General features: G+C 35.4%; 9 protein-coding genes across 9 annotated transcripts; 4 read left to right on the plus strand and 5 right to left on the minus strand.

Moving 5' to 3' along the window:
- Window positions 1–794: 794 nt before the first annotated feature.
- On the plus strand, window positions 795–2,626 carry DFA_09728 (uncharacterized protein; the record flags this gene model as incomplete). The annotated part of the gene is made up of 3 exons (XM_004352329.1): window positions 795–854; window positions 920–1,421; window positions 1,806–2,626. The coding sequence occupies 3 exons, from the start codon at window positions 795–797 to the stop codon at window positions 2,624–2,626; spliced, it is 1,383 nt and encodes a 460-aa protein (XP_004352381.1).
- A 113-nt stretch (window positions 2,627–2,739) lies between these two features.
- On the plus strand, window positions 2,740–3,500 carry DFA_09729 (uncharacterized protein; the record flags this gene model as incomplete). The annotated part of the gene is made up of 2 exons (XM_004352330.1): window positions 2,740–3,322; window positions 3,496–3,500. 2 exons carry the CDS (start codon window positions 2,740–2,742, stop codon window positions 3,498–3,500), a joined length of 588 nt encoding a protein of 195 aa, XP_004352382.1.
- Window positions 3,501–3,676: 176 nt separating this feature from the next.
- On the minus strand, window positions 3,677–6,145 carry DFA_09730 (uncharacterized protein; the record flags this gene model as incomplete). The annotated part of the gene is made up of 2 exons (XM_004352331.1): window positions 3,677–6,037; window positions 6,104–6,145. The coding sequence occupies 2 exons, from the start codon at window positions 6,143–6,145 to the stop codon at window positions 3,677–3,679; spliced, it is 2,403 nt and encodes an 800-aa protein (XP_004352383.1).
- A 340-nt stretch (window positions 6,146–6,485) lies between these two features.
- DAip1 (WD40 repeat-containing protein) lies at window positions 6,486–9,202 on the minus strand (the record flags this gene model as incomplete). Its single annotated transcript, XM_004352332.1, has 4 exons — window positions 6,486–8,254; window positions 8,649–8,685; window positions 8,725–8,773; window positions 8,967–9,202. 4 exons carry the CDS (start codon window positions 9,200–9,202, stop codon window positions 6,486–6,488), a joined length of 2,091 nt encoding a protein of 696 aa, XP_004352384.1.
- A 264-nt stretch (window positions 9,203–9,466) lies between these two features.
- DFA_09732 (uncharacterized protein) lies at window positions 9,467–9,919 on the minus strand (the record flags this gene model as incomplete). Its single annotated transcript, XM_004352333.1, has 2 exons — window positions 9,467–9,565; window positions 9,656–9,919. The coding sequence occupies 2 exons, from the start codon at window positions 9,917–9,919 to the stop codon at window positions 9,467–9,469; spliced, it is 363 nt and encodes a 120-aa protein (XP_004352385.1).
- Window positions 9,920–10,026: 107 nt separating this feature from the next.
- Window positions 10,027–17,079, plus strand: etfdh (electron transfer flavoprotein-ubiquinone oxidoreductase; the record flags this gene model as incomplete). Its single annotated transcript, XM_004352334.1, has 8 exons — window positions 10,027–10,035; window positions 10,416–10,476; window positions 10,977–11,039; window positions 11,865–11,907; window positions 12,973–13,778; window positions 13,906–14,773; window positions 15,189–15,564; window positions 15,646–17,079. The coding sequence occupies 8 exons, from the start codon at window positions 10,027–10,029 to the stop codon at window positions 17,077–17,079; spliced, it is 3,660 nt and encodes a 1,219-aa protein (XP_004352386.1).
- A 104-nt stretch (window positions 17,080–17,183) lies between these two features.
- DFA_09734 (uncharacterized protein) lies at window positions 17,184–17,975 on the minus strand (the record flags this gene model as incomplete). The annotated part of the gene is made up of 1 exon (XM_004352335.1): window positions 17,184–17,975. The coding sequence occupies one exon, from the start codon at window positions 17,973–17,975 to the stop codon at window positions 17,184–17,186; it is 792 nt and encodes a 263-aa protein (XP_004352387.1).
- A 194-nt stretch (window positions 17,976–18,169) lies between these two features.
- Window positions 18,170–20,229, minus strand: acly (ATP citrate synthase; the record flags this gene model as incomplete). The annotated part of the gene is made up of 3 exons (XM_004352336.1): window positions 18,170–18,497; window positions 18,573–19,941; window positions 20,019–20,229. 3 exons carry the CDS (start codon window positions 20,227–20,229, stop codon window positions 18,170–18,172), a joined length of 1,908 nt encoding a protein of 635 aa, XP_004352388.1.
- A 590-nt stretch (window positions 20,230–20,819) lies between these two features.
- DFA_09736 (uncharacterized protein) lies at window positions 20,820–23,014 on the plus strand (the record flags this gene model as incomplete). The annotated part of the gene is made up of 4 exons (XM_004352337.1): window positions 20,820–20,860; window positions 21,866–22,016; window positions 22,091–22,726; window positions 22,841–23,014. The coding sequence occupies 4 exons, from the start codon at window positions 20,820–20,822 to the stop codon at window positions 23,012–23,014; spliced, it is 1,002 nt and encodes a 333-aa protein (XP_004352389.1).
- Window positions 23,015–23,092: the final 78 nt, after the last annotated feature.

Genomic DNA, 23,092 nt, shown 5'->3' on the forward strand with positions numbered 1-23,092 from the left:
ATTATTAGGTGTTCTGAGCTATATAGACGGTCATAGATTCTGTGCTATATCGATATCGATGGTCATAGATTCTATATCGATGGTCACAGATTCTGAGCTATATAGACGGTCATAGGTTCAGAGCTGTAAACGGTCATAGATTCTGCTGTAGACGTTCATAGGTTCTAAGCTATAGACGGTCATAGGTTCATTGAATTTTTTATCAATTCTTGTTCGAGTCCAAACATTTGAGCATAACGAACCACAGGGCTATCACCATGTTTGTGGCAAGTAAGATGTTACAATGTTCATATTCAAACTAAATAGATTTAGCTATTGCTTTTAATAGATCGTTTTTCTAGAAATAATCTATTAATATAAAATTACTTGTGCAGGTCGTAACAATATAATATACCTGTTGTTTTTCATTGTTGTAGTACTGATTAAAAAATAGGATACAAATAATAAATAGTTTCAATGTAACGCACTCTAGGAACAAAAAGATAATCTTCTTGTAAACACGAGGCTCACTCCTTTGAGATTACCACTTTGATACTGTATATTATGATAATAAATATTAATCAGCTAAACAATTGATGATTATCTTCTTTTTTCTCTACTCTGCTAGTATTCTGCTATGCAGTTTGTGAGGATGGCATACCCTCCATTCTTGTAGCATTCGAAAAAAATAGTTTTTTTTAAGGTCCGAGAGGAGTGAGTATTTTGGGTGTGTACATGTGATTCCTTTTAAAATTAAAATTATTTTAACCTCCTTTTATTTTTGTAACATTATTAGTATTATATTTATATAAAAGATGAATTTAGAGAAGTGGGTGCAAGTACATCCAGACTATCCTCCCTATCTGGGGTATTTAGTAAGTTTTAATTACAATGTTTCGTCAAAGGATCTTCTATTTAAAATTCTTTTATTTATTTTTAGAGCATTTGTAAAAAGCAAGAGACACCTTTAAAAGTAGCAGAGAATAGTAGAGATGAAAATATCATTAAATCAGTGATAACAAACAAACAATTATTCAAAACCATCATTGCCGTTGGTAGAACTATTGTCATCAAATGTTACAACCACCACTACAGCTTTCCTCCTGTAGGATGGATCATTAAAAATCTAAATCTATTCGAGTGCCACAACTACATCTCTCTGACTAGTGCTGAGTGGATAGTTAGAAATCAGTACTATGGTCTACTTGAATACAAACTAAAGAGAAATGACCATTTACACTTTTCACTCGCTTCAATCCAAATGATGTGTAATCATTTGGGTGGTGACATGAAACTCTTTAATCTCATCTATGAGAAAAAGAGATCAATGTTCTTTTCAGACACTCTTTTAGAGTGTGCTGCAACTTCTGGGAATACTCAAGTATTCAAGATATTGCTTGACCAGACATACCCAAAAAGATTGAATCTTTTCAATCAACCGAGTATATTCAAGTATTCTAAGTTTGGTGTTACTATTACCAAGAGACACGCTCCCGTTCAAAAGCGTTTGTGTATCTCATTAAACAAAGCAATCAATGGATGTCACATTGGTATCTTTGACTTCCTAGTTGTTAACGGTCTTGTCAACGTCGAAACCAACACACCTCCATCCAAGATATTGACAAACGACTCACGAAGAATCTCGTCATTCTTGGAGTATTTGTACAACTTTATCGAAACCAAACTGCTCCCCACAACTCCAAACGAAACTATAGTTTCCATTGCAAAGAAATTTGTGTCGCCTCTTTATTTTCCACTCCTCAAATCAAACAACCTATCATTGATCAAGAAATATTACGGCAATGACAACAATATCTTTAATAAAGGTGAATTTAGCCGTTGGATTGGTACTCTCTATTATCTGAATCTTGAAGAAGTAGACGGTTCAGGAGTAATAGAGACTATTGAATGGATACTCTGTCAAGATCCTCTCAACAAGGAGATGATGGATAGTGCTCATGCTCTCAGTAGATCTCTTACAAGTCTAAACAAACAAGAGAAAAGGTATATTATTTTTGCCTATTACTTTAACCAATTCTCAAAGCATTGGGAGATTGTTAAAAATTATCATTCTCCATTGGTTGACATGTACACCAAATACTATTCCCCTATTGTTCAAGAGAGCATGTCTCTAGAGGATGACATGGAATTTATCAAGTCCTTGGGAGAAGAGACTTTGATATTTATATCATTTCTGATAAAGTTGGCCCATTTGACGGTGAAAAGTCTCCATTTTAGAGATCTGTCTTTTCTACGTTGCATCTGGGCTTCTTTACTTGAAGATGAATTTGAACTTTCCAAGTACGTTTCCCGTTATATGAAGCCCTCAAAATCGCTAGAAATATTAATGTTTTTCCAACAAAAAAGTCAAGAGTTGGGTCATCCCCTATACCTTGAATTTTTTCGAGCCATCAGAAAAAAAGACCATGAAATGATAGAGTACCTCTTTCAAATCGATGGACATCAAAAGATAATTCAGGAACTCGATAATAATGGAGAATTGTTCTTGACCTACACCTCTTATTTCAACCAAAAAGTGGCAAAGATTCTATTGGACAATCCAGCGACCCCAACCATACCAAACGACCAGGGGTGGAGAACAACATTGGCAGTCTTGATGCAATTGTTTTCTACAATACCTATATAAACCCTGGTTTGAAAAATGTAAAGCTGGATATGCCCGAGGGAGATGTACTACCCATCTTAGAGTACTTTTTCAAGCATTCACAATCACCCATCCATGACAATATAGAATTTATCATGACAGTGGCGTGTCGTGATGGATATCAATCTATTTTTCAACACTTGTTTGAAAACTATTCAGATCAATCCTCGGACAAGATTCCTCGAGGACCTGATTGTCAATTTCGTTATACCCCATTTTTAGACTTGGCATTCGACAGTGGTCACATGCCTACCGTACACTATCTCTTGACAGAAAAGAACCAGTATTTTGGACCACAATCATGGTTCGATGCTGGTGGAATGTGTGACAAATCAATCATTGAATTTGTTCTTGACCACACACACCCCTCTAAATTACAAAAGGCCTTTTCCTGTATCTTTAAAGTGGGAGTGGAGAATGGAGCTTATGATCTTGTGAAACATCTTTATAATCAAAAACCAATTGATAAGTCCTTGTTGGAAAGAATTACTCGTATTGATCAAGCAAATCTATTAAAGTATGTCATTGACAATACCAAGTTTTGTGGTGATGGACAAGATAATATAGAGACATCTACAAATTCATCATTGCATGTCTTTCAAACCGATTTGACAAGGTCAGAGCTTTTAGATATAGCCATTCAATCATCCATCTCAAAGTATACAAATGGATTGGATTGTTTTAAATTACTCATTGACAGCTATGGTTGCACTCTGGACAATCAATCAATACAAGAATTGGCAGAGGATTCCAATTGGGGATTTCCATTCATTCTCCATCTCGAAGAAATTAAAAATATGAAAAAACTAAACTAGACCAAGAGTTGGGTGGGATCTTTAGATAATGTTTAGTTTAAATAACATTCTTTAATAAATAATAATTGACGGTTTTTATTTTATTTCACTGTTAAATAATTATAACCCCTGTCTGTTTGTTATGCTTTTAGTTTTTTATTAATTGTTGGCACCAAGATATTTTTGTTTTGGAGATGGAGAAGGAATGGATAACTTTGCTCTCTCAACGATGAGGTGGCTAAAGTGTTGGAGGAATGGAAAGATCAAAGTTATCCATTCCTTCTCTAATAGATGTATTGACAAGTTTGCTTAAAACCTCTGGCCTTTTTAATTTTGTTTTAAATAATAATGACGATGATGAATTTGAATCTTTCTCTTGTCCAACATTAAAATTGGTATTGTCAATAATAAATTTTAATAAACTTGCTTGATCAGTGTAGGTATAGTCTTCTAAAGCATAAGGAATTGATATTTGGTGATTATGAATATGTGCAACACAATGGTACACTCCACCTAGAATTGCTTCTTTGATGATGGAGGATTTTTTCTCTTTTGTATGGTCAAGTACGAAATCTAAAATGTCATTGTCACAGATGACGCCAGCAATTTTACAGGGTCTTTGTCCAAAATATTGGTTCTTTTCTCTGACGAGATAGTTTACTATTGCCATGTGACCACGATAAAATGCCTCATCTAAATATGAACAGGATACACCATCCAATTTTAATGAATAGAAATGATTTTCAAAAAAGTATTGAACTATTGACAAGTGACCACCAGCATATCCACAGGCTTTATCGATGACATGTTTCATATTTTCATCCAATGGTGATTGAGAATTGGTGAAAAAGTACTGTATGATTGGTAAATCTTCTTCATTTGTATAATCAAATTTCATATCTTTGAGGCCAGGGTTTATATAGGTGTTGTAGAAAATAATTGCATTGAGGCTTGAAAAAGAATACCTCTCCCTATTTTGCCCTGTTGGAAGAGTTATTTTGATGTTTTCATATAGAAGCTTTGCAACATCCTCGTTAAAGTATTCAGTGTAGGCCAATATCAAGACACATGAACCATTCTTGATTAGTTCCTTATTAGCATCTGCAATGATTTCTGTTCTATTGACTTGAATGAGATACTCGATCATTTCGAGGTCTTGTCTTTTAATTGCCATAGTAAAGTCTTGAAAACTGTGGTGGAATGATCTGTCTCGTTGTTGACAGAACTTCATTATTTTGAGGCTTTTGAATGGTATTCTCTGACCAAAGTAATGTGTACTGTCGTCTCTAGATATCATGACCCATGCACAACGATAAAGAGCTACATCTTTTTGGAGAAAAAAATCCACTTCATTATGTATACTCTTTGCAAAGAAAAGTATAAATGAATTGATTTCCTCTCCCAACGATTGGATAAAACTAGAATCATCCTCTATCCACATTTTCTCTTGAACTGTTTGTTCATAGTATTTGGTGTACATGTCAAGTAATGGGAATTGATCATTTCTAAGATCACTTTTAAAGGGATGCCACCATCCCCTTGACAATTTGTTAAAGTAAAAAGCAAAACAAATAAATCTTTTCTCTTTTTTGTTTAAACTTGTAAGGGATGAACTGAGAGCATGAGCATTATCAATAATCTCTTGACTTTGAGGTATCCTGTTTTCCCATAGAATCCACTCAATTATCTCTAATATGCCATCATCATCCATAATATTATCCTCTAGTGTTAGATATCTCAGTGTATCCATCCAATCCAAAAAGACTTTTTCATAATACAAGATCATATTGTTGTCTTTGAAATTGTCAGAATATTTCTTGATCAATGATAGGTTGTTTGATTTGAGGAGTGGAAAAAGGAGAGGCGAAACAAATTTCATTGCAATGCAAACTATAGTTTTGTTTGGAATTATGGGGAGCAGTTTGGTTTCGATAAAGTTGTACAAATACTCCAAGAATGAAGAGATTCTTTTCGAGTCGTTTATCAATATCTTTGATTGAAGTGAGAAAAGTTTCTCAATCTCGACAATACCTCTACTACCAACTATCAAGTCAAAGATACCAATGTGACATCCATTGATTGCTTTGTTTAATGAATGGCATGGATGGTGCTCTCTCGGGTATCGAGAAAATTGATCTAGACCCTCGATAGAATAAACCAACAAGCTTGGTTGATGATAGAGATCCAATTGTTTTGGAACAGTCTGGTCAAGCAATATCTTGAATACTTTTGTATTCCCAGAAGTTGCAGCACACTCTAAAAGAGTGTCTGAAAAGAACAATGATCTCTTTTTCTCATAAATGAGATTAAAGAGTTTCATGTCATTGATATTATTGCATATCTTTCTAATTGAATCGAGTGAAAAGTGTAAATGGTCATTTCTCTTTAGTTTGCATTCAAGTAGACCATAGTACTGATTTTTAATGATCCATTCAACACTAGTCAAAGAAGTGTAGTTGTAACATTCAAACACATTCCGAGTCCCTCTACCAGCTTTTATAATATTTTTAAACAATAGTTTGTTTGTTATAACTGCTTTAATTACACTTTCATCTACTACACATTCATCTACGTAAACCTTGCTATTATTGCAGTCACTCTAAAAAATAAAGTAGTCTAATAAATAAAAGAATCCTTTTCAAAGCTAGTGTACAATATTACATACCGTAAATCCTCTTCTTGCCCAATAAACTCTCATAAATTCCATGTTTGTGAGTTTAAAGTGTAAATTACAATTATTTGGTACTAGTATTTGTAAATAATAAATAAATTTGGAATGATAAATTTTAGCACTAATTTAGTAAATAGGGTTGGTTCTATTTTTAGGCCAGCAGTGGGAGTTTGGGTTAAAAATAATAATAATAATAAATTAAATATTCCATCATTTATTTAAATATTCAATATTGACTCTTTGTTTTAATAAATAATTAATAGGGTTGTTTTTTTTTTTTATTGTAATGAAAAAAGATATATACACTTTTTATAATGTTTTATCTTTTAAATTTTTCCTCTCTTTTTTTTTTTTCTCTTTTCCTTTCTTTTTTCCTTTATTTGGTAATGACATCCCAAGTCTTGAGAGCACCATCATTACCGGCAGAGATGAATTGCTTGTCATTGATCCAAGTAACTTCATTGACACCACCTGGATGAGAGTTTCTGAAAGAGATAGGGGCACCATTCTTGACATCGACACTCCAAATATAAATGTAAGAGTCGAGACCACCAGATACGATAAACTTGCCATCGGCAGACCAAGAGAGAGAGTTTACACGAGCAGTGTGATTGACCCAGCTCGAGTTTTTGGCAGTCTTGCCGTCCCAAACGATGATTTCACGGTTGGCATCGGCGGTGGCCAACAACTTTCCGCATGGAGAATAGACGACTTCGGTGACGATACCACGGTGTTGTTCGAGGGTGTGTGATTTGGCGAGCGAGTCACCAGAGATGGTGTAGACATAGACCTTGTTGTCCTTGCCACCGACAGCGACTTCAGAGCCGTTGGTCGAGATGGAAGTTGGCTCGTATGGGACGGCAGTGCCGACAGCCTTGCCATTCTTGATGACATAGACACTCTTCATCGAGGCAGCGACAACAACATCGCCGGCAAAGGCGATACCTTGGCCTGGCGAGTCAATGGCGATGGATGGGCCGTATTGACGAGTGGAGATCTTGGAGACACGAACAGTGTCATCCATGGCACAGGTGGCAATGTCGTCACCACGGATCTTGATTTGAGCAATTTGGTTGGTATGTCCTTGACCTTGGAATGGGGTGGCTTGGCCAGTGGTGAGGTCCCATTGGAAGAGAACACCGTCGTTGGACGATGAGAAGAGTGTCTTGGTGGCTGGATCGTATGCAATGGCGCCGATCAACTTGTTGTGGCCGCGGATGACACGGGTAGTGGTGCCTTCAGCTTGGTTGAGATAGTTGATCTCACCGGCGAGATTGACCGAGATGAGGGTGTCGTTGTTGACCCAGAGACAACCGAGTTGTTGGTCGTTGGTGGTGTCGCCAAAGGTAAAGGTGGTGAGACAGGCACCCGAGGTGGTATCCCAGATCTTGCAGGTCTTGTCGGCCGAAGCAGTGACAATACGGTTGTTGTCTGGTGCCCACGACACGCACATGATCGAACCGTTGTGACCACCTTGCAACTCGACCAACTTTTCGCCAGTCTTGCCGTCAAAGACGACACCACGCTTGTCCGACGACACAGTGACACACTTGTTTCCGTCGGGTGAGAAACGCACACAATTGACAAAACGTGTGTGATCAGTGGCCAAAGCTTGCTTAAACTTGAATGGTGGGCCTTCAAACCAGTTGGCTGTGAAATCTTCCGAGCCAGTGGCGGCACGGAATGGACGCGACGACTTGACATCGACGGTTTGGATGAGCTTGGAGTGACCGGTGATCTCTCCGACCGAGGCACCAGAGTCCCAGAGGATGGCGGCACCATAACGTTCCTTTCCGTCACCGACGGCAATGATACGTTGGCTGTCTGATGTCCAGGCAATATCGAGGATGGCACCATTCAAAACCTTTAATGTAATCTTGAGTGGATGCTCCTTGGAAATGGTGTCCCAAATACGGAGGTTACCTTGCACGTCACCAGAGGCAATGTAGTTGCCCGATGGAGCATATTTGGCTACAGTTGTGGCTGCTGGATGTTCATAGTAGATATCGGCAACAGCAGCATCCTTGATGTTACGGATAATGACTGCACTACCACATGTATATAACAAATTGGTTCCCTTTGGATCAGTACTTACAAATACTGGTTTACCACGTGTTACCGATGGTGTTGGTGCAATAATATTTTCTAAATTAATAATAAATAATAAATAAATGAAATTAATATAATTATAAATAGATATAAACCAACAATCAACTATCATATCATATCATATCATCATCATTTTGGTTCATTATGTTATGTTTCATCATCCGATTTGTTGTGTTTGTTATTTGATATTGTTGTAGTCAGAGCAGAGTCGGTGATCTTCACTATTTTTTTTTTTTTTTTTTCTATCTGTCGATGTATCTTTTTTGTGACAAGTGATATACACCTTATTACTGTGATCACATCTTCTTTATCTTTGTCTTTGTTGCAATCTATGGTATGACGATGATAATGTATCCGAATATGACGATAATGTATTTTTGATGATGGTAGAGAGAGATTTTCTGACTGTTTGTTGTAATGATGAACCTACTTAATGTAATTGACATTGATGAATTATCTTTCTTCTTCTTTTTTAATTGATATATTTATTATTATTATTATTATACAGGTGTTATTATTATTATATAAGTACAAATTGGTTCAAACAAAACTAAACTAAAAAAAAAAGATTTTTTATCATTGATTATTTTAACGCAAGAGTGAACTGATGCAAGAAAAATTGTTGGGGATGAAAAAAAAATTAAAAAGGTCAAATATTGGGTTTGGGTGTGGGAATGATTCCTCATTATTTATTTGAAATTCGATAGTATTCCTTTCCATTGTAGTCAATCATCCCATCTACACATACCAAGGTAGATTATTACAATTGTCTATTAAAGGATACCAATATAGTAGATTAGTATTAGAGAGAGAGAGAGAGAGAGAGAGAGAGAGAGAGATGAGGCAACAATAGAGTTTTAACACACAATAATACTCAGGATAGATAACATATGAGACTTGCAAGTTATCATTAAGCGTATCCGATCCAAGACATGTTGTGTCAGCTGAAATAGACCGCGTTCGATCATCATCATCATCTATCATCTATCATCTTTTGCTCATATATTTTTCAAAGGATTATGTTACAACATTAATAATACTTTGGCATGATCACCTAGTTTAAACTACAAATACATAAATAATTTTAATTTATTTTTTATATTATTACTACTATTATTTATAATAATAGTAGTAGTAGTAATTAATAATAATAATATAATAATAATAATTTTAAAGAGTGATTAATGGATTGGCTGAATAGGTGGCCAATAAACTAATTAGAGTCAATAGCATCGATTGGCGATCCAATTAACAGGCATAACCAATGTTTCTGCAAGCTTGAGAGTAATTCTCGTTCTTGGTTAATTGTCTGATAACTTGGTCTTTGTGGGCATTGAATAATCCACACTAAAGAAAGAAAAAGAAAAAGGAAAAAAAGAAAATGAAATTAATTTTGGTTTGATGAATCGATTGTTGGAGCGTGTTTTTTGAACTTACTGGACTAGTTGGGAGTGGAATTGGCGAAGATACTGGAAGAGAGGCGGCAATACCGTTACAGTAATTTTGGAGATAGGAGGTCATGGCATCACGAGTAGAACGGGCACTTGCTGGGACTTGCTTATCGAGAGTATCAAAGGCATGCTGACATGCAATGCAATCATCTTTTGCTCTTTCGGCTTCGTTGGCATTTGCATTTACCACATAGAGCATCGAGAAACATAAACAAACCAAAGCAATAATTAATAATGTTGAAATTCTCATTTTTGAATGTTTGTTGATTATAGGAAGGAAATAATAATTTAAATGGTTGGTTGATTGGTTGGTTGATTGATTTAATTGATTGTTGAATTGATGAAAATAAAAATGAAATGAAACAGGTTTAAATAGTTTGTTATTTTCAAACTGATGATGATAGATTTATATGATTTATCAATATATTATTGGTATTGGTGTCAGGATGGCAAGCAAGAAAGAAGTGGTAGTGTCGCCTGGCGCGGGTGTAGATGGCTGACTTGAATGATAACTATCCCCACCACCACCACCACCATTCGTCTGATTATTTATTTTCTCTACTTACCACCTGATGCGTCGTCCATACTCCTTTTTCCTACCGTTTCCATTACAAGTTAGATTGAGATTGGTTGTTGTCTGGGGTGATTCCAAATAAAGTTTAATCCAATCAACTTTTTTGGTTCTGGTTGTTGTTCGATGATTGTGATGTTGTAATTGTTGAAAATACAATTTTAAAAATTATTAGAATATTATTCAACAACAACAACAACAACAACAACAACAACAGTTGTTCTATTCTGGTTGCTGTTTAAAGTGAATGTATGAATATTAATTGTAGATTCTACTATACTCTTACTCAGCCCACTCACAAACTCAACACTTAACAACAACAACCAACATGAATTATTTTTGTTTTTGCACTGGTGCCAGCAACAGTGGTAGCGTAGTTGTTCCTCTTTTCCACCTCCTTTCCCATGTTTATGGTACCAACCAACCAACACACAACAAGAATTCTGTCTGTTTGTCTGTATCACATCACTACCACAATTGTCCATCTTTTATCTTTCAATCCATCCTTCCATCCATTATCATCATCGTCACCTCCTCCTCCTCCTCTATCCATTTGATAATTGATTCAATCAATTAATCCAATCCAATCTAATACATCATGATGTCCAATTATTAAAATGATATTTCATTTAGATATATATATATGTCAATAAATTGTAGCCAGTTGTTGGTGGTTATGACTGACACCCACCCAGTTTGTGGAGGATTATAAATATAGCATGAAATAAATTCCAAGCAATTAATCCAAAAAAGGATGGATGGATGGACGGGCGGGCGGATCCCGAACAAATGGCGGATGGTATAAACAATATACATACAGGTGTGTGAGAGAGAGAGTGTGTGTGTGTTTAAACATAATATTATTGAGGTGTTGGGTTGGTAGCAGTTGTAGCAGAGAAATGGTAGTCATACATCATCAGCAACAACAACAGTAAATAGATAAGAGGAGTAATTGTAAGTGGAATAACACTAAAACCAAAAGTTTATAGTGTCCCAGAGTTTTTACCAACTCTACATCATCTGAAGCGGTTCGCTATCGTTAACGATACAATCTAAACAGAGCGCACCAAAATATTTGGTGTAATGTTGTTTGTTGACTCTATTCGTCACGTTTGACCCACAGCACAGCTGCAACAACAACAACAACAAACTATATTGTATAGTTGGATTGATGCGACATTCTACCACCAAAAAGTATTTTAATTTATAACAAACTAATAAGATAGATTTTGGCTTGATTTAGAAACAGATGTGTCACAGTGTAGGATAAGATATTTTGGTGGTGGTGGTGGTGGTAAAGGTGGGGGGGGGGTTAACCGTGTGAGAGAGAGAGAGAAGAGACAAGTATGTGAATAGTTTAAGGGGGTTTACAACGGTTGGTGATGTGTCATTTGATCGTGTAGACACTGTCAAAAACAAAAAGAGAGGAGAGGAGAGGAGAGGAGAGGAGGAACGAGAAGATGTCATCATCGTTGTATAATTGATCAGTCAAATCAAATCTTTGTTTTCACTCTATTAATTGAATATGTTGATTCATTACGATGACCTCTTATCACATTTGTTTCTTTGATAATGCATTCATCATTCTTTTCGTTTCATTCATTCATTCATTAAATATTTCTAGAGATTCAATTCAATAATAATAATAATAATACAAAGAATATTTAGTATGAATGAAATGAAATGGTTGAATGTATCTAAAGGTGTTTGTTGTTTTTTTGTCTCTGGTTGAATTCCTTCAAACATACATCATTGATGTTTGTTGCTTTGGTTCATATCCCTGGTTACTGTTGTTGTTGTTGATCTCTCTCTCTCTTTCTTAGAGTATAGTAATTATATAGCTAGCTATATAGTTGAAGGTGACCTTATCATGATGATGTGGGTTGTTGAGTTTCATGAGGATTCCGTAGCATCTGATTTTCATAATGAGCAATTTATCAAAAAATTAAAAAAACCAAACTTTTTGTTGTAGCCAACCACCACCTTCCAAATCGGGAATTAATTCATCATCCCAATGCAATATAAGAACAACCATTTTTAAAATTTTTTCTTTTTTTTGCAAAAACTATCAAACAAATAAATAAATAAAACACATACATACATACATACACAATATTTACTTATTCTTTTATTGTCAGAGCATGACTATCTAACCCACACACTCACACCCCCTCACACACAGCCATTTAAAACAACAGTCAGACTCTCTAAAACAGGTCAATTTCATTCATTCTTTTTTTATTACAGATAAATCACACATACACACAACACATTATATTTATAAATACATATATATATAGTTTAAATATATAGTTCTTTAGTTTGTTTGTTTGTGTTAGTAATACTAAATATAATAATAATAACAAACACCACAAAAAGGGGCAATTCACCATTGAACATCAAAATCACAGAAAGTCAAAAAAGAATATCTTCCCTTGCACCATTGCATCCAAGCCACCTTACAAATCTCTTTTTTCTTCTACAACACAATTGCACAGTAGTTGATCAGCAACTGCCAGAACACCTCAGTTTCATCATTCCCCTACACATATATATACAGACAATTCTTGTAAATTTTAATTTACACATTTAATTTATTACTTTTTTTTTTTTTTTTTTTTTTTAAACTTTTAATATCATTCCTACATACACCACACAAGATAAATGTTTCATTTGTTGAGGTTGCAACAACAATCAACATGTTACCAACTAAACAATAATAGTAATAATAGTAGTAATAATAGTTCTTCCCCTTTATTGAATAGTAGTAGTAGTAGTAGATGTAGTATTAGTAGTAATAACAATGTAAATAATCAAGAAGAAGAAGAAATAATAAATAATAATAATGTACAAGATGGAAATGGTGAAGAAATGATATTGGAACAATTTTCAAATCAAGTAGGAGGACATTGTGCAATTCTATCAATTCATGGAAAGATTTGCAAACCAATGATACCGCGTGAACACCAATTCTATCGTAGAATGTCAACCAGTGGTTCAAGACTTCTTTCATTCATACCATCATTTCATGGTATAGCTCATATTTTAAAAACTGAACAACCTCCACTTCCTCAACAACAACAACAACAAATAGATCAACAACAATCAAACAACACAACAATTAATAGTATATATGTAAATTCACCTTCGAGCCAATTATTTAGAACATTTAGTAAACAAAAGAAAAAAACAACTAAACATCCAATCAATACAACTCAACAATACATTTTATTGGAAGATCTTACCAAAAAATATTCAAGACCTTCGATTATCGACATCAAGATGGGGACCAGACAAAAGGGTGCTATTTGCCAGTCGACCACCTCTACCACATTGGGTATTCGGATCTGTGGCATCAGAATCTATTGTTCCGATATTAACGCAAATATTATCTATGATAGATTCTATGGAAGAACGCTCAATCAAGAGACACTGGCATCTACCCTTTCACATTTCTTTTATGGTTCCAATAATTATAGAGTCGAGGAAACAACCGATATAATTAATTGTATAATTGAAAAATTGGAAAATATTAAAGGTAACCATAAAATAATAGTAATAATAATAATAATAATAATATTCAAATTACTCTCTCCAAACTTGTTTAAAACTAATTCTTTTTCTTTTTTGATTGGTTTCTTTTTTTTTTTTTTTTCTTTTTTTAGAAATTATTTTATGTAAAGATTTCCCATTCAAGTTGTATTCTAGTAGTTTACTTTTAATATATGAAGGTTTAAATCAAAATAATAATAACAACAAATTGTTTAATAATTCACTTTATAGTGAAGATATTAGTAGTAGTAGTAGCAGTAGTAGTAGTGACAGTATCAGTATTTCAAGTGAGGTAGACTCTTCTTGTGATATTGATTCCAATGTATCAACATTGTCAGATTTGGAGTCTGATGATGATGATGATGATGAAGCAAGAGTAGAAAGAGGAGAAGGAAGAAGAGATAGTTCTGCTGGTGATGATGTTGAACTTTCAGCCGCTCATCAAAACAACCAAAAGTTTACTACTACTACCACTAAAACTACTACGACGACTACTACTACTTTAACGGCAGAGAATGATGTTAAATTGATTGATTTTGCTCATGCCATTGAAGAGAATGAAGAAAACCAAGATAGTTTGGAAGATGATGGTTACATTTTTGGAATAACCAATCTCATTAATATTTTGGTCAATATTATTAAAGATAAAACAATGGAACAACAACAACAACAGTCATCACTTACAAGACACAATGATAATAATCATGTTGGTGGATCTTCTACTTCGTCATCTGCCTCTTCATCAATCAATACATCGCCATCTTCATCTACCCATTCTCTTCACAATTACAACATCAACATCAACAACAATGGTAATCATAATCAAAAAAGAATGGATAGTCAACAACACAATGGCTTTGACAGTAGTCATGATCATTCATCTTCATCGACCAATACGACACCCTCAACATCGCCAAATACATCAGGCAACATGTTATCTTTGACAACACCTTCTTCCTCTTCTCATGCAGTAGAGATTCAGTAAATGAATGAATGAATGAATAACAACAAAAACAATCAAATTTAAATTGTATAAACAACAAATCAAATACCACCAACAACCCAACAAACAAAAATAAGAATTAAAATTATTAGTTTTAGATAATAATTAATAATTTAATTCCCCAAACAACAACAATCAACCAACCCTCCCCCCAAACAAACAATCAAACAAATAATATATGAGAAAAATAAACATAAACTTACTTTCAAACAACATATTTTAAATACTATAATTAATTAATTAATTATTATTATAATTGAGTTTGAAATTACATTTGTTTTAAATTTACTAATTTTTTGCATTATATGAACATCTCATCTGATTTTATTCAATTTACAACTTTTTACTCATCACTACTACTGCTACTACTACTACTAGTATATACTTAACTAGAGGAAGAAGAAGGAAGATGTTAAGATTTCAAAGAGTATTAAATAATAATAATATTAGTAAAACAGTATTAAATAGTTTTATCAAACCATCTACAACAACTGTCTATTACAACAATAACAGAGGGTTCTCTACATCATCATCAAATGAAGATTTAGGACCAAGAGATTCTGATCAATTCGATGTAGTTATTGTAGGTGCAGGTCCATCGGGTTTATCAGCTGCTATTAGAATTAAACAATTGTGTCAAGAACAAGGTAAAGATTTACGTGTTTGTGTAGTTGAAAAGGGTGCCGAAGTAGGTTCGCATATCTTGTCGGGTGCTGTTCTTCAACCAACTGCTCTTGATGAATTAATCCCTGATTGGAAAGAAAAGGGTGTATGTATAGAATAGAAAAGGAGAAAGAGGAATGAAAAAGAAAGAGTCAATAAGGTTAATCATTTACTTTTATTTTTTTAGGCACCATTAAATACACCAGTAAAAGAAGATGCATTCTATTTCTTGACAGAATCTAATAAGATTAGATTACCAACACCAAGATTATTACATAATGAAGGAAACTATATTGTCAGTATGGGTAATGTAGTTAGATGGTTGGGACAACAAGCCGAAGAGATGGGTGTAGAGATTTATCCAGGCTTTGCAGCCAGCGAAGTATTGTACAAGGAAGATGGATCGGTCGATGGTATTGCTACGAGCGATGTTGGTATTGGAAAGGATGGAAAGCCAACATCACACTTTACAAGAGGTATGGAGTTGCGTGCTCCTTTGACTCTGTTTGCCGAAGGTTGTCGTGGATCGTTGACCAAGACACTATTTAGCAAGTTTGATTTGCGTGACGATTGCGATGTACAAACCTTTGGTCTTGGTATCAAGGAATTGTGGCAGGTCAAACCAGAGGTGTTCCAAGCCGGCAAGGTTGTACATACACTCGGTCATCCACTCAGTACCGACACTTATGGTGGCAGCTTTATGTATCACATGGAAGATAACCTCGTATCGATTGGTTTGGTGGTTGGTCTTGACTATGAAAACCCATATCTCAATCCATACCAAGAGTTTCAACGTATGAAGCAACACCCAGTGTTCCGTAGTGTATTAGAGGGTGGTCAATGCATCCAATACGGTGCACGTACCATTAATGAGGGTGGTCTCCAATCCATCCCCAAACTCATATTCCCAGGTGGTGCTTTGATTGGTTGTACCGCCGGTTTTGTCAATGTACCAAAGATCAAGGGTAACCACAATGCCATGAAGACTGGTATGTTGGCTGCTGAAGCTGCCTTTGAAAGTCTCATCAAACAAAAGGAGGAAGAGGAATCGAACAAGGCAATCGTACTCGAAAACTATCCAGAGAAACTCAAAAAGTCATGGGTTTGGTCTGATCTCAAAGAGGTAAAGAATATTCGTCCATCGTTCCACTGGGGTTTCCTACCAGGTTTGATTTATAGTGCCCTTGAGATGTACATTTTCCGTGGAAATGCTCCATGGACATTGTCTCATGGCAAACCAGACCATCAACGTACCAAACCAGCTTCAGAATCGACCAAGATCACATATCCAAAGCCAGACGGTCTAGTTACCTTTGATCTCATGACAAGTGTCTCTCGTAGTGGAACCAACCACGAAGAGAATCAACCAGCTCATCTCAAGGTACGTGACTACAAGGTTGCTGAACGTGTCAACCGTGACATTTACGATGGCCCAGAAGGTAGATTCTGTCCAGCCGGTGTTTACGAATGGGTTGAAAAGGATGGTCAAAAAGATAAACAACTCCAAATCAATGCTCAAAATTGTGTCCATTGCAAGACCTGCGATATCAAAGATCCAACTCAAAATATCGATTTTACAGTCCCAGAAGGTACTGGTGGTCCACAATATGGTTCAATGTAAAAAAAAAACAAAACAACAAAGAGAGAGAGAGAAAAAGGAGTCTCTCTCTCACTCTATTTCAACTTTAGACCAACAACATAATAATAATAATAAACTTTTTTAATTTATTCGATATGTTTTTGGACAGATAAAATTAAGAATTTTGGTCTATGTCTATCTATTTCAAGATGAACAGTATTATTCAGCTCCATTGTTGGAGGTGAAAATTCTTCAATACCTCTGATATCAAATCCACAATCCATAAAAATGTTTAAGTAGGTACTCATTGTACGATGACGTTTCAAGACACCATTGACAATCCAATCGACAACTCGATCACCTTCTACTTGATAATCGTAAAGTGGCCAAATCATTTCTCCTCTTGTCATGTTACAACTGCCAGTACTTGGGGGATCTTGAGTATTTGGAATCCATTCTCTAACTGTTGGAGCTGTATAGATTGGATGTTCAATGATGGCAAAAAAGTGACCTCCAGGATTCAAAGATTGGTGAATTGATTGAACCAATGATTTAAAATTCAATACATAATGAAGAGCAAGTGAACTAAATCCCAAATCAAATGATTGATTTGGGAGTTGAATAGTTTCCATATCAGCCAATTCATAGGAAATCACTGGATGACTATGAATTCTTTTTGCCAGATCCAACATGTTTTCCGATAAATCAAAAGCTCTAACACTCTTTACATTTTCTTTTGTAGCCATATAATTACTAAACCATCCATTACCACATGCCAATTCTAATACACATTGTATTTTTGGTTGAGTCTTGGTTGACTTTATTTTTTCCAAAAATCGAAAAGTTGGAATAGAATCTGGTGCTCCATTTGGTTTTGAATTCAGTATTGAATATAAACGAAAGAATTCATTATCATCATAAATATTTTGACTATTCATTTTTGTTAAACAAGAATATAAATAATTATAAAAATGAATAGAAAAAAATTACCTTTTAAACCCAATGATAATAGATATTGAAAAAATATCTAGTCTACAAGGTGTGTGTGAATAAATACGTATTTATAAATAAATATAAATAACTATTCAAAAAGAGATCTTTTGTATATATATTTTGAATTGTCTATTTTTATTTAATAATCTGCAGGGGTAGTATCATATAAAACATCTTCCCATGGATGACGATAAAGTGGTTGTTTCATTCTCTTTTGGTCGAGAGCATGGCCAATTAAACCAATACTTCTACCGACGATAAAGAAACCATTCAAATATCCAACATTTACGATTTCTTCAATTTCCTCTTTTTTAAATAATCCACAACTGTGCAATAAATCCAAAAACAATACACCTATACAACCATCTACATTTAAAATTAGATTATTTGCCTTTTGAAGTGTATATTTTTCAACTTCCAATGCATATTCTAAATAACTTGATGATGAAAAATGTTTCTTTGCATAACTATAAAAATAAATTAAATAAATAAATATATATTAATATTTTAGATATCTAAAGTTTCCTTTTTCTTTTTCTTACTCTTTTAATAATAAAACTCTTTTATCAATATCATCAGCAGATTTGATTAAATGACCAATACCAGGGATTCTTTTACCTTTTTGTTTCATTCCTTCAACAAATTGTTCAGCCGATAATTTTCTATCGTGGGCATCTTTGAAACAACGAGCACTGTCATCAATGGCACCACCAAATCGTGGGCCAATGGTAAGGAGACCAGAGACGAGAGAGGAGACGAGATCCTTTCCAGCACGAGCAGCAACAATGGTATTGTGTGCACCCGAGACACATGGACCGTGATCAGCAACCAACTTTAGACACATTTCAATAAATTTACTGGCGTATTCTGGAAGACGACGTTTGAACCAGAGGAGACCTATTACATCACCGACGCAATACTGTTCGTCACAAATGGTAGAGATGGGGACACCGGCATAAGTGAGTTCCTCACCACGATCATCACAAATGGTTGAAATGATTGATGTTGGTTTACGGACCTTACCGGCTTTGACGGCGGTCTTAAAGTCGAGTGGGAGTTCTGGTGGTGTTGGTTCTTCGACGGGTTTGACGTGACCAGCAGCCACCAACTTGTTGTAGGTTTGTGAGATGGCATTGGAGAAATCTTCAAACGATTGGGGGACGATGGCACCTGCTTCTTTGAGTGCTTTGTTTTTCATCTCGGCAGACTCTGACTCGCCACCCGATTTTGCTCCGGCATGGCCAAACTGCACCTCGGTGGGGAAGATCTTGGCTACTGTACCAGAGACCCAAGCACAGACTGGTTTGGTGATTTCACCGCGTTTGAGGGCATCGACCACTCCATACTCGTCCCATCCTCCAAGCTCTCCCAAGATGACAATCATCTTTACCTCGGGCAGCTTTTCAAAACGTGTGACATGGTCGGTCAGTGTAGAACCTGGGAACGCATCACCACCAATAGCAATGCCTTCATAGATACCGTCGGTGGTTCTCGAGAGGACATTGTACATTTCATTGGACAAACCACCACTCTTGCTCACAAACCCAACCGAACCCGAACGATACAACTTGCACGCCAAAATATTGTCAATCGTACCTGCCGTGTTTCCAATCTTGAATGCACCAGCCTGGATACCTCCAACAGTGGCCGGACCAATGATCACCTTGCCATTCTTTTTGGCCATAGAGATTAATGAACGTGCTTCATTCTCTGGCATACCTTCGGCGATAATGACAATGGTACGAAGTGTTGGTTCTTGGATGGCTTTAACCGACGATCCAAATGCACTACGATGACTAGCAAAATTCAAAAATACATCTGCATTTGGACATGCTTGACAAGCTTCCTTTACACTATTAAATACTGGAATTACCAATTCTTTAAATCCAAAAAATGCTTTATAAAATCCTCCTATAAAAAATATAAAATAACAAACAAGTTAATATCTTTGTTTTCAACATCTCTCTCTCTCTCCCTCTCTCTTTTACCATCAGAACCAGGATGAATTAAACCAGCAACAGAAGGAGTATCTCTTTGTGAAACATTATCAAAATCAAGCATTCTCTGAACAGCAGCCTCTTTGTAATTATAAATCAATGCTTGTGATTGTTTTGAAAATAGTCTGGCTGGAAGTTGATTTCCTTGGCTACTTGGTGTAAAGGTTGATGAAACCTCTTGATCAATGACTGCTGATGTCATATTATCCATTCTCTATATTATTTCTGTTAAATATAATATATTGTATATATATTGTATTTTGTATATTACTACTAATTGTTATTGGAAGAAGAAGAAGAAAGAATTAGATTAAAGTTTCAAACAACATTAATTGAATGCTAATATAGGAATTGCAATAGAGAGAGAGAGAAAGGGAAAGGAGAAAGAGGAGGAGAGTACTATTATTACTATTATTAAGTGTATTGTATGATTTTTAAAATATATATTTATTACGAGTATATTTGAGAGAACAGAAATTTAAATTAAACCTTTACCCACCCCCTAGCAGTACATATTCTAATATGGGGTAGGTTCAGACAAACGATAAAAAAATAACAACAAACCAATAATAAACATAAAATAGATAGTTTAGGTGCTATTACCATATTTTAAATAATTTAATAAAAGAGAGAAACTGCCAGCCCATAGGAATAAAGCAACTTTGAGATATAAAATATTATACTATTTAGTGAGCAAGATAGATAAGATACAATACGATACGACGAAATAACTAAATCCGTCAAACAAACTATTGGTTTCCTTGTAATACATAAATACATAACAAAAAAGATATGACAGATAGAGTTACAAAAAGAGATAATTATTTACCTTTGTTTTTTTTTTAGTGTGCAAAGAAAAGACAATAACAACTTTTACTGCTGTTGCTGCTGCTACTACTACTAACTACAACTAATCTATACTCTCCTTTTGCATCATAAAGGGAAATTGCACTTTCGAAAGGCAATAAGGGAGAGTTTCGACTGATGATGCAAGGATTCTACAACTTTTTAATTAACAACTGTAGCTGCTTCATTTCCCACGGTGATGATTGTTAGTGGAAGGAAGTGTTGAGGAAGACTAGTCAAGTTTGATAGGGGATGTTGTTGGTGGTGTATTGTCTTTGGAGGTTCCCAATCAACTTTTTAAAAAGTTGTAAAACATGAAGATTCTTTGATGGGATTTCCCACCAAATTTAATTAAATTGAATAGATATTTGTCTCAAAAAAACATTATGTTATATTAAATTTATTAAAAACAATAATTTTTATCCATCAACTTGTCAATGAATAAATCATTCGATCATGTAATCGATGTTGATGGATAAAAAAAAAGTTTGTTACAATTTCAATCGATCTGTCTCTACTTGAGAAATTGTACCATTGTTGTTTGAACAGGCGAATGGTCTATCATCTTTTCAGAGAGTGACTATATCCGAACATTTGTAGTAGGATATCCGAAAATAGATTAGATGATCATGATATTTTTGAAAAGATCCTCCTAGATGAAAGATCGCTCCCCAGAAATAATGATTCAATTACCTTTTCGTTGCCTGGTATTATGGTATTCCTCCTATAAAATCATAGGTCAACAGTTCATTGGGATGGGCCATTCAGGTTACAACTAGCAAGGAGGAGATAGATATTTTCAGTTGTCGGGTGTTTTCCGACTTTTTGATTTTTTCTCTCCTATTATATTATTATTGCCACATATTTTGAATTTTCGTAGCCGATGGCGGGGGCTCCTGAAACCTGCATAAAAACCCACCCGACAACAACTCGTTGTTTCATTATTTTTATTCATCACTACACAACAAACTAAAACTAAATATTATGTTTAGATTATCTTTATTTATTGCAACCTTTTTATTGGTTGCTGGTACTAGCCACGCCCTCAATTTAGTAAACATGAGAGACTTGTATCTCCATGCCAACTTGACTATCCCAATGTCTCAATGTCAAGCGGCTGCTGCTTCTGCTCAACATTATGCTGTAAGAAACAAAATACAAAATAAATATAATAAATTATTTATTAATATTTAATATTGATTATTATTTAATTTTAGACTTGCGGTTGCCCATATGTATGGGGTGGTACACAATGTGGATGTGGTGGCAGTGGAGGTATGGATTGCTCCGGTATTGTTTATACATCATACAACGAAGCTGGTTGGTCTGGAATTACTAGAACCACTACCACTCAAGTCAACCAAGGTGTTGCCTGTGGTGGTGGAGGTGGTTCAAGTGCCGTCTCTAGTTCTGGAAGCAGTGCTACTTCTGGAGCTGCCACTTCATCTGGTGGTTCATCTGGTGGCTCATCTGGTGGCTCATCTGGTGGCTCATCTGCTTCATCTGCCTCATCTGGTAATTCAGCCTCATCAGCTACATCCGCCTCATCAGCCTCATCAGCTGCTTCATCAGCTTCATCAGCTTCATCCGCCTCATCCGCTTCATCCGCTTCATCAGCCTCATCAGCCTCATCAGCCTCATCCGCTTCATCTGCTTCATCTGCTTCGTCAGCCTCATCTGGTAATTCAGCTTCATCAGCATCATCAGGTTCATCTGGTTCATCAGGTTCATCTGCTTCATCAGGATCAGGTTCAGCAAGCACCTCTGGAACCGGCTCTGGTTCGGGTTCAGGCTCTGGATCATCTGAACTCCAATTGACTGGCAATTGTTCACCATCTGACACCTCTGGCTGCGTAAGTTAAACAAACATATATATATCATCGCTATCTATCTTTTATTCAAAAAAAAAAAAAAAAAATGCCCATATTTTTTTCCATAGACTAATATGATTTAATTTTTGTCTATAGACTGTTGGTGATTTGTTCTTCTACTGCTTCTCAGATGGGAGCCCTTGCCCTAATCATGTAGTCATGTACATTGGCAATAACCAAGTTGCTGAATGTCCAACCACCGGAGAAAACTGTCATGTCATTACTCCATACTCTGATAGTTATTACACTTGTAGATCAATGTGCGGTTAAGTCAACCCCTGTCATTATGTGATTCAACTACAACTCCCCCAACCCCCCTCCCAATATATCAATTATAATTTATTAAAT

Source organism: Cavenderia fasciculata, assembly GCF_000203815.1.
Source record: "Cavenderia fasciculata unplaced genomic scaffold Scf_EU5ZYIE01EUG8B-5, whole genome shotgun sequence".
Classification (NCBI taxonomy): Eukaryota; Evosea; class Eumycetozoa; order Acytosteliales; family Cavenderiaceae; genus Cavenderia; species Cavenderia fasciculata.